We start from the raw sequence: 13,210 nt of genomic DNA, 5'->3' as shown, positions 1-13,210 counted from the left end.
TTTTTTTTTGCTCTGTAATTGCTTTTTATTTGTCTTTGCAACTGCTTGCGTACCTACATTTTTTTCTTGTCTTTTTGTAACTCCAACAAGGAAAAATGGCTTTGCTGATTATTGAGTGGTTAAAATATTCAACAATGATTATCTTTTTCCAATCGTAAGTTATTAGTCGTCAAAGTTGGTAAATTGGATGTGTGTGGAAGACCCCTTTTCACAAATCCGGTCACAATAATATTATTATTGATCAGACAATTAGGGATGGGGCATCAGATGGGCTTGAAATTACAAGTATATGCACATATGAATGTACACTATAGCTATCTCACAAGTCCCCTTTTACTAATGCTGATGATACTATGTAAATAACATTTGCAGGAACAGTATCCTTCACAGAGTTTCATAATTTTACTTTCCTGTGTGACCCAATTTGGCAATTCATTACGTAGCATATGTCCACCACAGCTGTTCAACAAGTAAATTAAATATAATCCTTCTCTTGTATCACAAAAATCCAAGGGGCATGAGTGCTAGCTGCAAAGAGCACAACTGTTACTTATAGGTGAACTTGAGCTGTTGTACTATATAGCTATGTAGCACCAGATTTGTTTATTGAAAAGTCTCATTTAGTCATATTCACAGTGCCTCAAGGCAATTGTATAAGCCTCAGTAGCTACAAGAAAATATAACCACACAAAAACAGCCAAGCTGTGAAAAAATGGTGCGGCCTTAAAAAACCTGGGTGAAAAAAGTTGTGAAATCAAAGGTGGCGGCCAAGAAATGGCTGCAATGATGTTAATGCTAATAAATTTTAACAATGCACACAGCCATTATTAAAATTTTTATCATTGCAGCCATTTCTTGGCCGCCACCTTTGATTTCACAGCTTTTTTCACCCAGGTTTTTTAAGGCCGCACCATTTTTTCACAGCTTGGCTGTTTTTGTGTGGATTTCACTCCTTTTTGTACTTTATAAGGCCCCAAAACCAGCCTATGGCTGACTTTGAGGTTTGTTTTTACTCACATTTCTTCTTTTCTATGTAGATACAATGATGATTATTGAAGACAGACTTATAAATGTATTTCATTGCATGGTTTAATTCAATATTTGATAATATTATTGTAATACTCTAATAGAGTGCACATTTTTTTTTGAGGACTTCTAAAAGAACATACATAGAATGTTTTAGAACAATCTAGAACTTCTATTGGTAGATCTATGAAATTACAAACGTTTGATTATAAGCAGATTTCAACTAGAAATTTCATTTATAAAGTAGAAATTAAGTGAGGTGATCAGTCAAGGTAGCAGTGGTTCAGTGGTTAAGGATGCAGGCGTTAAATTTTTTTTCGACATTTTTTGCACACCTTTTTTACCCCGTGGTGACTGCTCTATTAGAATATCCCGATCCCGCGATTTTACACTTGCTTAGTTTTTGCTTTATAACTTTGTCTCTATAACTCTATTGCTATTCAAACTATCAAAAGGCACTGCTACGATGATCAGCCTATCTACACACCAATTTTCAAGCTATTTCTATGCTTGGTTTACCCTGTAGCTGTGACAGAAGTTTGATCTGTTTTTACGTGAATAAACGTCCAGAACTCCTTGAATATTACTCAGATTTACAACAAACTTGGTACGTGAATCCACCGTTACACGTTCTTCATTTGTGCCAAAGATCGAGGCAATCGAGTTACACGTTTGCATTTTATAGCAATTTTTGCAAAGTGTGCGAAAAGAAATCGAAGCCCCCGTAGCCCCCCGTACGGCATAAGAAGAAAAAAACGAAGAAATTAAAACAAACTTTTGGACGCCTATATCTCGCAAATGGCTGTTGCGAATTTAATCAAATTTGCTGTGTAGCGTACCCTACCTGGGGGACGGCTATAATGCAAAAATGGTGTGCTTTGGAGAAGGGGCCATGGAGCTATGCATGCGTGAAAAAGCTGTTTTCTTTCTTCCTGTAAATATACTCACCTGTAAATATACTCACGGTGTGGCCGCTGGCTTTCTTGGCCGCACGACACACTACCGTGTGTCTTGATGCCAATAAACACATAGCTAATTTCATCAATGACATGCATGAACAATTATACAGTAATACCATACCTGTTTCACTGCCCATACAAAAGTCTCAATAGGATAGCAGTGAAATTTATCCCAAAAGTTGTAATTGCAATTTCATTGGCTAGAATTTATGGTAACAATGTAACGCCAATTAGTGTTGATGCCTGTTTAGTACATAGTGACAAATTGCTACATAGCAACACTGATGCACAGCATGCGTATATGCAGCGAGTATGGTATTAACTGGGAATAGCATGGGTATAGCAGTGAAATTTGGGATAAATACCACTCTTGTTTCATTGAAAATTTCGCCTTGTGAAATTTTACCCATTTTCAATGCAACACTCGTGGTCTTTATCCCAAATTTCACTGCTACCCATGCTATTACTAGTACATATTGGATCACATCAGAGCAATCAACGAAAAAATGATACAAGACAGTGCTCAATACTTACAAAGTCCATAATTTTGCAGTGTAAACTTTAATAGCGACTAATGTACGTTCAATAATAAAATTGTGTATGTAGCAACAACCATTGGCTACATCATTATGTATATCATTACAATCAATACATAGTGCAAAAATTTAATGATTACAAGTTGCTAAATGTACTGCACAAGCACATGCATAAGTACTGTGTAACTCTTACACTGACAATATAATACTGTCTATTTTAACTTGGTCAGGTCAGCCAATTCTTGTAATTATAAATATATGCATAACTACATGAGGTCAATAGTCGGTAAAAATCTGAATCCTTTTGTTGTTATAGTCACTAACATAGATGCTAGCATTAGAACCAAAAAATATACTTCGTGGTTCCTTAAACTGACCATTAGCACACCCCTGGGATCCAAAGCAATGAATGAAGTTACCAACATGGTCAAAGACAGACACACGGTCATTACCATCACCTACAAAGATGAAGCCATTCACATCAGTAGCAAGACTAAATGGGCTATTCAACTGACCCCTATTAGATCCTTGTGTACCAAACTTGCCTACATATTGGCCATCAAGAGTAAACGTGACTATACAATGTTGACCATGATCGGCAACAAGCAACTGATTATTAGAAGTTGCTACTACATCCTCAGGAAAAGCTAAAATATCAGAGCCAAATGAGATGCAAAACTGCCCATCATATTGGAATGTTGATATGCGACGGTTTCTGCTGTCAGCAACATATACTCTACCATTATGTGTTGTGATACCATAAGGCTCCTTTAGCTGACCATCATGTGCACCAAAGCCTCCAAACTGTAACAAGTAGTTACCATTGACACAAAACTTCTGTACCCTGTGGTTATTTGTATCAGCCACATACAAGTGATTGTCACTATCAAATGCAATACCGTGGGGACTTTTAAAATTACCATTATTCTTTCCTGGGTAGCCAAACTTTTTAACATATTGATCTCGACTATCGAATACATGCACGCAATTGTTGAATTGGTCGGTGTATGCCCATACTCCTTTTTTATCAAAAGCAATGCCCCAAGGTTTTCCATTACTAGTCACAATCTTGCTAGGTTGATTAAGTGCTTGATAACTTCTAATCATCAAGCTGAATGGGCTTTTCTTTATTTTTTGATCATTAATGGACACATGTAACTTTGCCTCCCCAACTTGTTCACCTACAAATGAAGCCACATAACTGCCATCATTGTTATCCCTCACCTCCCCAACAGTCACATTGCCTGTGAATGATTTTAACTGGACAAATACCTTGTGACCTCCTGTGGAACAATGATCTCCATTGCTATCCTTGGTGATGATGGTGACTTCTACCTTTTTACCTATAATGATGGATTGTGGAAGAAGTACTTCAGAACAGTTGGCATTAGCATAGAAAGTACCAAATTGTGGAAAAAGACCTTTGTTGGGTATAAACTCCATTGAGGCTGATTTTACAGAATGTTTGTTCAGTTTCTTGTATTTCCCTGTTATTTGCTGCATACCATCAATCACTTGCTTCTTTGCAGACAATGCTTCTTGGTCAGAGCTCTTCTCTAGAGCATCATTCAGTTCCTTCATGCTCACAAGTTCAGCTTGTGCTGAATCCACTTCATCAAGTTGTGTTGTAAGTGCCTTCTCTTTCTGTGACACTGCGTTAAATACTTCTTGTTTCACTTGATCTTTTTGCTTCATCAATTTTTCAACCAACCCATCATAATGTTGATCAACTTGCTTATTTACTTCATCACCTTCTTTTCTTATCTTCTTCATCATCTTGCCAATGTTGTCTTGTACATCATACAGATCTTGGAGCATTTTCTCTATTGGAGTGGTGACTTCTTTTAACTGAGACCGGTGCTTACTGGCCATGTTTTTGGTTGTGTCATGATTGTGGCCATTGTGTTTCTTCACAGTACAATAAACACACACTAGCTCATCACATGTCTCACAATAGTACTTCAGCTGTTCGTCATGATATTTGCACAGTGGTACTATTGGTTTAGCTTGTACTAATGTATCTTTGTTTGACCTCAGTTCTGTTAAAGGTACAACATCATGGTTTCTAAGCTGCTTATTGCGTTTGTGGAAATCATTGCAAAGACTACACAAAAACGAATTGCACTCGGGACAAAAAGACACCACAGGATCATTTTCATCACAACTGTCACATTTAACTTCCTCTTCTCCAGCCACTTTCTTCTTCAAAATCAAATCATCAACTAGTCGATTGATGAAGAAATTGGTTGCAAATTCCTTCACTCCTCCTGCAGGAACCTTAGCTTCCTTCCTGCACTCAGGACAGATGATCTTGGATTGTACCTGCATCTTCTCCAGACATCCTTCACAGTAGGAATGGTAACAAGGCAGATACTTGGGATTCTTGTACAACTGGTAGCATACTGGACATGATAAATTATCTTGAGCTTTCTTCACCTCCACTGCTGACATTGCTCACTATTGTGAGAACAACAAAGAATTGCTTTCACAAAAAAGACTACTATGTAACCTTACCTAATCAAGGCAATAGCATGCACTACACAGAACAATACTATTACAATATTCTTTTACATAATATATAGTAGTAGAGATCCCAGGTGTCCACCAAACTGCTACTACTATAAGCCTCCATAAAAACACTATATGATGACAAACACCTTAATGGAAGAGTCTTAAAGTCTATCTAACATCGAAAACATTGCAATAGCACAAATATTGAATTTAAAAAACCACACCCCAAGCTTTGGTTGCTTGCTGCCCACCTGTCCACAGTCACAGGCTAGAGGTTAGACTATGCAACTAATGATCACCATTTCGTAATAACAAACTCACGGGCCTTTTGGAGTTTGCCCTCTGCACCTTGCCTTTACCTTTTATCTCCAATCTTCCTAGTTGTTATCTTTTTCATGCAATAGTATCGACACTTAGAAATGTACTGCCACAGTGTGTGAGCTGACAATCAGGTACCTGCATGCTCATATCATTTCAGAATATTACAGTAGTTGCAGGCTCATGTATTTTAAAAGTGATGCATGCTATGGGTCATGAATGTGCTGATGTTTAATACTTATGACTTTTAGTTAGAGTGGAAATGGTCCTGCACGTAGGGCAGAGAGCAGTCACCCTAATGCAACAGTAATAAATATTAATTGTAAGCTGCTAAAATCACTCTCAGGTTCAATCTCAAAAGGTCTAATTCAACTGGATGCCCCCAGACTCCCCTAGATCAGCATGCTTCACATGCTAATGGAAGGCTTATATTAGGCAGGCAAAGTAAACCAGTTCCTCATCAGCCACTCCCTCAATTTCGATGAGACCAGATGGTCATATTTTGTTTAAGTTACACTTTACCACCTTTCTATAGCAGGAAGAAAAGTTTTCCTAGCTCTAAATGATGGCTAATCTGTCATCAACATTGAAACGCTTGTGCATGTGATCAATTATACCAATAATCAACTTTGAGGTGGCAGCAAGAAACTAGGAGTCAACTTTGTCTAATTGCCTTACCTAGCTGTAGTGTTATGTAGTTAGGCCCTGGCATCACTTCACGAACACGTTGGGCATACACACACTTCTTGATGTTTTCATGCTGATGGTAATAAGATGACAATGAAGAGGTATTAGAGGTGGCAAGATGATAAAACACACATACATCCACAAAACATCCTCCACCATTCATGGTGTCACCTGGACATTGGAAGATGGAGGATACTCTTGTTGGAATACAGGCTGCAGCTCAGGTTCATTGTAAACACACTCCAGTTAACAAAATGGCAGTGAGGTCCCTGATCTAATTGTGCTGGATAGAAGGCAGATAACGTTTAGGACAAGACAGTACATGATCTACCATAAAAGATGTTCCACAAGCACAATGAGTTGGAGTGTGTTTCGTGTAGTGCAACAGCATCATGGAAGACTGATTTGTGTAGTGTAAAGCTGTGTTCCTCAAGGGGCTGAGTACTAAGCCAGCTGGAGAGTTGCGGCAATATCCTAAGCATGCTGAGGAGAGGGTTCCAAGTGAATCAATACTTGGAGGGCAGTTCACAATAATTGGAAGACTTGTACTGTTAAATTGTTGCTCAGCCTTCACATCAAAGGAATTAGTACCTTAGCCAAGGCTAAATAAGAAATACATTTTTTGATGTCACAAAAGGCTGAATACTCCTTAGCAGAAATAGTTGTTGGATTCATATATAAGTCTCAGGTCACCATAACGAGGATGAAGAGTTTATGTATTGTGCCACATGGAGGCATTCAGTGAGTAGGAATAAGTACACACTGTACCTGTGAAATATTATCCTCAAGAGGCTGCAAAGCTCTGAATGTTGGGCATACTGTAGTGCAGCAAAGAGAAAGATAATGTTAGTGGCTACTTAATAAGCAGCATGTGGGCAAACTTCGCAAGATGTATAACTTCCTCTAACCAACCAATAACCTTAATTCTCACTCACAAAGTCTTGGACATAAGCTGTAGAACTAACAATGGCACCAAGGTAGGGATATCCAGCTGAGATCATGTTGATATCAATACCTGAAATACTGTTGAAGCATTAAAATGAAAGCCCTCTTTTGCATGGAAACTAAACAAGTTTTAAAGAGATATTATAAAATTATATAAATATAATTATAACTAAAAGGTTGCCCCTCAGCACAAACCTGGTTCCACCAGCAATTTAAATTCTGAATACTACTATGACCACAAGCACAAGCATCATCAGCATACCAGACCTGGACTGAGGAAGCCTGTCGATAAAGGGAATAGTTGCAAGAGCTTGCATAAAATCGAGGGGCCCACAACTCTTTTGAAATCTCGTACAGCCTGTAGAGATTTCAAAGTCTTATTTCACGACAGAATTTCCATTCAATTCTGGATGCTTAAAATCACATGAGCCAAATATTCCAGATATTGAAATCCTGCCATAAAATTTGTAAATGGCTCAGGGCACAAAGTGCCTGCATACTATTTATAATCACATGAAGTGAATATTAACAAGAGTGTTTACTCTTGATATTAACAATTGGCATAGGATATGACAGCCATTTTGAAGAGTCACATAGTGATTATGTTTATAAGTTCTTTCTATAAAAGGAGCACGTGGTTGATTTCCATTGGGTTTTTATTTGGCTGTGACAGCTGTCAAAATGGCAGAAACTACAAGCAATGAAGGGTTGGTGAAAGCACTTTCTTTGTTGCCTGATAGCGTTAAGTCCATTCAGGATGACATTTCGATGCTAAAGGGTGGAGCCACTTACACACAGTGGCATGAGTCCACAACAGACCAGTTCACAACACAGCGAACTTGGTACTGGTCTCCAACCCCCTCCCCAAGAGAAGCATGCAGAGCTGGCGAGGACAAGGAGTTAGAAGAAGTTGACGAGGAAGACTCTGAGATAGACCTGGAACCTTCAGGGAAACTTGCCGCTGTGTCAGATGCCACCTTCCTGAGGTGGCCTTCAGCGCCAAGTTACACAACAAAACAAGGAAAGTCAAGGCGAATAAGGATGGTATTCCAGACTCCCATTGGATCAGGTGTCCAAAGATTGATGCAGTTGTGGCGGCAAATGTTTCCTCAGCTGCTCAGAAGGCAGACAGAGGGTGAACCATCTCAACAGTTTTGGCTCAATGCAGTCACACCGCTTGTAATGGTTATCGAAAAAGCGGATGACTTGGATAATTCTGGCAGAGGTGATAACTTCCATCCAGACCTCATTACAACTCATGGGCAATGCGAATTACCACAACTCAGTTTTACGGAGGAATGCCTTCTTTATCCAGTTCAATCCTCGACTGAAGCTATTGTTCAATGATGCTGATTTCAAGGACTCAGCACTGTTTCTGCTCGGAGACAACTTTGCAAGTAGCGTTTAGACACAGCAACAGCTCTGAAGAAGACAGCTTACATTGATAGGGGAAGTCAAAGGGGTTTTCAGAGAGGCTACCCCCAGAAGACTCAAGGCTGTGGGGCTGGCGGCCAGTTCAACAGTCCAGGTAGTACCGATCAACCAAGGGATGGCAAACAGAGCCTTCACAAGCCAAAAGAAATGACTAGACACCTGTACCTCAGTGTCTAAACACTTCGTTAAAAGTTGCTATGCCTAGCCATGTTATAAAATGCACAAATATTCGCCTGCAGGTACTCATCAACCAGATGAATCAGTCAGTACCATGTCCACAATTGGCTGGGCGAGTACCAGTCAAACTGGGAAAAACTACTGGGTTCTACAAACCATGGCTGGTTACCACCTTGAACTAATAACAATCTCATTTCAATCCAGGGTACCCCATCAGATAGAGGTCTCACAAGAAAACCTGGCTCAGATTACCATCAAGGTATTGCATCTGAGCTTTTAACCAAAGGGGCAATTGTGGAGACTCAAATCATTCCACAAAGTTTTGTGTCTCAGATATTCCTTGTGGAAAAAAAGGATGGAGGACAAAGGCCAGTAGTGTGCCTGAATCACTTTGTCAAAACCGAGATGGAGGGCCTGCACCTCCTCTCAGGCCTGTTACAACCACTGGACTGGATGGTGAAATTGAATCTGAAGAATGCTTACCTTCAATCCCAATTGATTCAGACTACCAACACCTCCTAACTTTTCAATGGGAAGAACATACATACATGTTCAAGTCTCTCCTGTTTGGCCTATTGTCAGCCCCAAGAGTTTTCAAAAACTAATAAAATCGGTGGTGGGCTTCCTGAGGCAAATTGTTGTTAGCTAATAATATACTTAGACGACATTCTAGTGATGCACCAGAACAGAGAACAGATGCAACAAATCACCCACCTGATTTGCAGTCTACTGGAGAATCTAGGGCTGATGGTCAACCAGAAAAAGTCTATGACAACACCAGTGCAGAGACTGGAATTTCTGGGTTTTCAGTATGCTCTATCTCAATGAAGCTAACCATCCATAAAAGGAAAATAAAACAAGGTGCCAGAAAAATCCTGGATCAGCAGACAATGTCAGTGAAGGAGATAGCCCAGTTTGTGGGAAGACTACTGCCACCGGGAGAGCAACCCCTTCAGCCCCTCTGCACTACAGGGCCCTACAAATCTTGATGAACTCTGTCATGCCCCTAGACTACACTCAGAAGGAGATTGCCAGGAAGTACAATACAACCCTGACACTGACCCCAGCTTGCAAGGAAGATCTCAGTTGGTGGGCCCCTCTTGAGAAGGTTAATTCCCTTAGGAGCACCAATATGCCCAATGTGCCTAACAGTGCTGGTGCACTCAGATGCATCTGGGAAGGGTTGGGGGGCAGTGCTCAATGGCTGCACACAGATGGGGGGGGGAGGGCAGGGTCTGTGGTTGAGTGAGGAGCAGCCTATCACATCGTCTACCTAGAGTTGCTGGCAGCATTCCTGGCGATCAAGGACTGGCAGGAGGTCACAGTTCTTCTTCGGCTAGACAACATTACAGCAGTGAGTTACATCACTCAGAAGGGGGTGCAACCACCAAACTGCTGTGTCAATTGGCTATATTGCTGTGGACCTCCATGCTGCAAGATAATTCTGATAGCAGAGCACTTATCAGGCCATCTAAATTCACTGGCAGGCAAGGAGTCCAGGACCATGAAGGATCGCTGCGACTGGATGTTCAACAGAACAATTTTTCAGCAAATAGAGATAGTGATGGGACCACTCAAGATAGATCCCTGATTGACAAGGCAACATCTTTGTATCTACAGCTGGAGGCCAAATCCAGAAGCAGCAGCCATGGATGCCTTCCTGCAGGATTGGTCGACAGGCAGGGGCTTTGTCAACCCTCCGTGGTGTTTGATACCATGTTGCCTGACCAAGATCAAAGCATAAATGGCATGACAAGTCCAACACCCAGGAATTCCTGATGCAATAAGGGGTACCACATGGCCTATCTCAGGGAATCCTACCAAGGGTGGCCCCAGGAATTTTGGTGACCGGTTTCCAAACTTTTGCTATATGCAAATTTAAATCTGGGGGGGGGGGGAGCAAGATTTTCCAGAAGATTTTTTATTGTGTAATTTGAAATTGAATCTGGTAGCAATATGGATAGTTTAAAAATATAATTATGTTAGGTATAATGTAGGCTGCTTAATTGTGCTTGCTTCTGGTACAGTATCAGGTGCAGACTAAAGAGTTGAGGGATGGAGCAAATTTAAAGCATGACAGACATGGATGTTGTTCTGGGGGTCTTGAGACATGCCCAGGAAGATTTTCAGATTTTAATACTCTGTTATAAGATTTTGGACTATTTTTTACTGTGTTGGCACAGTTAAATAAAGTAGCTAACTACCTACTTACAGTTCTTAAGAGAAATACAAAATGTGGCTGTTCTATTGGAGTAGTTGACTGACTCTATTAGAGTATTTTGATCTGAACTTTTGTACAATTGCAAATAACTATAAAATTTTGATTACCTGAATACACTTGACCAGTTTATGGAAACCTCAGAAACCCCCCTAGATCCGCCCCTGCCTACTCATCACAAGGGTTTTCGCACCTGGCTTCAGACCTCATGTTCGCATCATGGAGAGAGAAAACAAACTCTAATTAGAGATCCTCATTTGCTAAATGGGCTTGCTGGTGTCAGCAGAGGAGTCGAGATCCCCTTTCGATACCAATAGAGGAGGACATTGCAAATTTCCTGGACGGTTTGTATTCAAAAAGCTATAAATACCAATCATTGAATGCATATCAATCTGCAATTCATCTAACCACGAGAAGATTGATGGAATCACTGTAGGCAGTCACCCTGTGATAACTAAGCTACTGAGCCTTTCATTAAGACCTCCCCAATCACAACACTCATCATTTTGGGATGTGGGTGTGGTCATTAAATGTTTAAAGAGGCTAGGTCCTAATGACAGCTTCTCTCTTAAAACATTTGGCCATGAAGATAGCTAGCTTTAACAAGACCATCATGCTCTGCTGATCTAAGTTAGACATCAGCACACGTTCTTACAAATGCAATGGTGTGGCGTTCAGAGCACTTCATCTAGCTAAGCAGAGTAGGTCATCACAACCAGTAGCAGATTTCTTTCCCTGAATATCCACCGGTCTGTCCTATGACAACACTGAAAGCTTATGAAAAAGGTACTATATCCTTCCACAGATCAGGTGATGCTTCTAAATCCTTATCCTGGATAGGGAAACATGAGCCACAGTGGCTTAGAAGTTTGATGGAGGAAGCTGGCGCAAATACTCATTTTATTAGAGGGGCATCATGTTCTACAGCAGCAGGGGCAGGTATCACCACAAAGGATATCTTGGATGCAACAGATTGAGCCTCAGAGGGCACCTTCCAAATGTTTTATTGAAGAAACAGGACAGAACCGTTTTGGCACATCAGTTCTGTCTGTCATGCTAGCTTTAAACAAAAACGTTAATATGAACAGAGCCTTCCAATTTGTAACTTGTAAATGGCTCAGAGCATAAGTGCCTGTATGCTATTTATAATTACATGAGGAAGGTGAAATGATTATTAACAATGTTCCACTCCCTCCCTTGTATTTATATTACCATACTCTTATTCCCTTTCAGGTTGCATTTACAGAAAAGACTCACTGATGGATTAGCATACTAGTATTATTTTAGGTCTATGTAATTGCTTATAATATTAGTTAGGATATGGAGCGCTGAAGAGGATACCTAGCTACAAAGAAACCAACCGCGCTAGAAAGAACTTTTTGATGTCATCACTCATGTGACTCTTCAAAATGGCTATGTTAATATGGATGGAGCCTTCCGATTTGTAATATATATAACATTTTAAATCTCATATATGATTTTTTTGAGTAGTGAATCCTCACATAAAAAGATGCATTCAACACACAGTACTAGTATTCATTAATATAGCAACCTTGATAGTAACTAATATGGCACCTAATTTCTTTATTATTCTGTATGTCGGCATCTCTGTCAAGAATTGCACAGCAATATTTCGAACTGCTTTACAGGTTAGCCTGTCTGCTGTATGTTAATATAAGGTAAGTGTGGGTAATTCTGGACATCGGCTTAGATCGTTCTCAACAATGGTAGAATTCCTGGGCCTATAATATGGCAGTGTCCTATGGCCTATCCACAAACCAAAACTGAAGCGAATCCATTATTCTACTGTGAAGTTTGACATGAATTTGTAGTGCAATCAAGGGTAGTTTTGCTCAAAAAGTTTGAAATGTTAATCTAATCAGGCATCCGAAACTCATATTTTCGATTTTAATTGCATACTAAAAACTCAATCCATGCAGCACAGGTGGAGTGGGAGTCGATTTTTCAGCAGCTGCTTGGTTGAAATACAAAGAAAATATTTGCAAATTACATAAACATTTAAAAATATGCAGTGCTGCTTTCTCCCAAAGGGTATGAACTTTCTACTTGATTTATAAGGTGCAGATGATCTGGGAACGAGACTATACCTGTGTACCGTTCCACCACGTTAAAGTGTGTTTACTTTCATAATTTATGTCGAGTCACAATTCCACTTACCATTTATAATAGTGACTAATCATTAATGACAAATCTGGGAATTGACCTCGCTATCGACCAAGTAGTGTAAAGCGCTAATAACAATAACAAAGTAGAAATGATCGAACCTTCACGAAGTCACAAAAGGATGACCACAGACAAAAACATTTGTTTCAGTATATAACAGTAACCTATCCGTTTACTAACCGTAAATTAATTTCAGGTACTTCTCAGTTTTCTGA

At 39.9% G+C, this 13,210-nt stretch overlaps 1 protein-coding gene across 1 annotated transcript; it reads right to left on the bottom strand.

Annotated features, from left to right (window-relative positions):
• Positions 1-2,484: 2,484 nt before the first annotated feature.
• Positions 2,485-13,140, bottom strand: LOC136258702 (tripartite motif-containing protein 2-like). The gene is made up of 2 exons (XM_066052046.1): positions 12,990-13,140; positions 2,485-4,978 (listed from the first exon to the last, which is right to left on the bottom strand). The coding sequence occupies exon 2, from the start codon at positions 4,970-4,972 to the stop codon at positions 2,798-2,800; it is 2,175 nt and encodes a 724-aa protein (XP_065908118.1). The 5' UTR covers positions 4,973-4,978; positions 12,990-13,140; the 3' UTR covers positions 2,485-2,797.
• Positions 13,141-13,210: the final 70 nt, after the last annotated feature.

The sequence above is a fragment of the Dysidea avara genome, chromosome 6, assembly GCF_963678975.1.
Source record: "Dysidea avara chromosome 6, odDysAvar1.4, whole genome shotgun sequence".
NCBI classification, from domain to species: Eukaryota; Metazoa; Porifera; class Demospongiae; order Dictyoceratida; family Dysideidae; genus Dysidea; species Dysidea avara.
The sequence above is the reverse complement of the archived record's forward strand: the minus strand, read 5'-3'. Positions and strand labels throughout refer to the sequence as shown.

Coding starts and splice junctions, on each gene's coding strand:
- LOC136258702 (XM_066052046.1), bottom strand. CDS start 4,972: ATGTCAGCAGTGGAGGTGAAGAAAGCTCAAGATAATTTATCATGTCCA.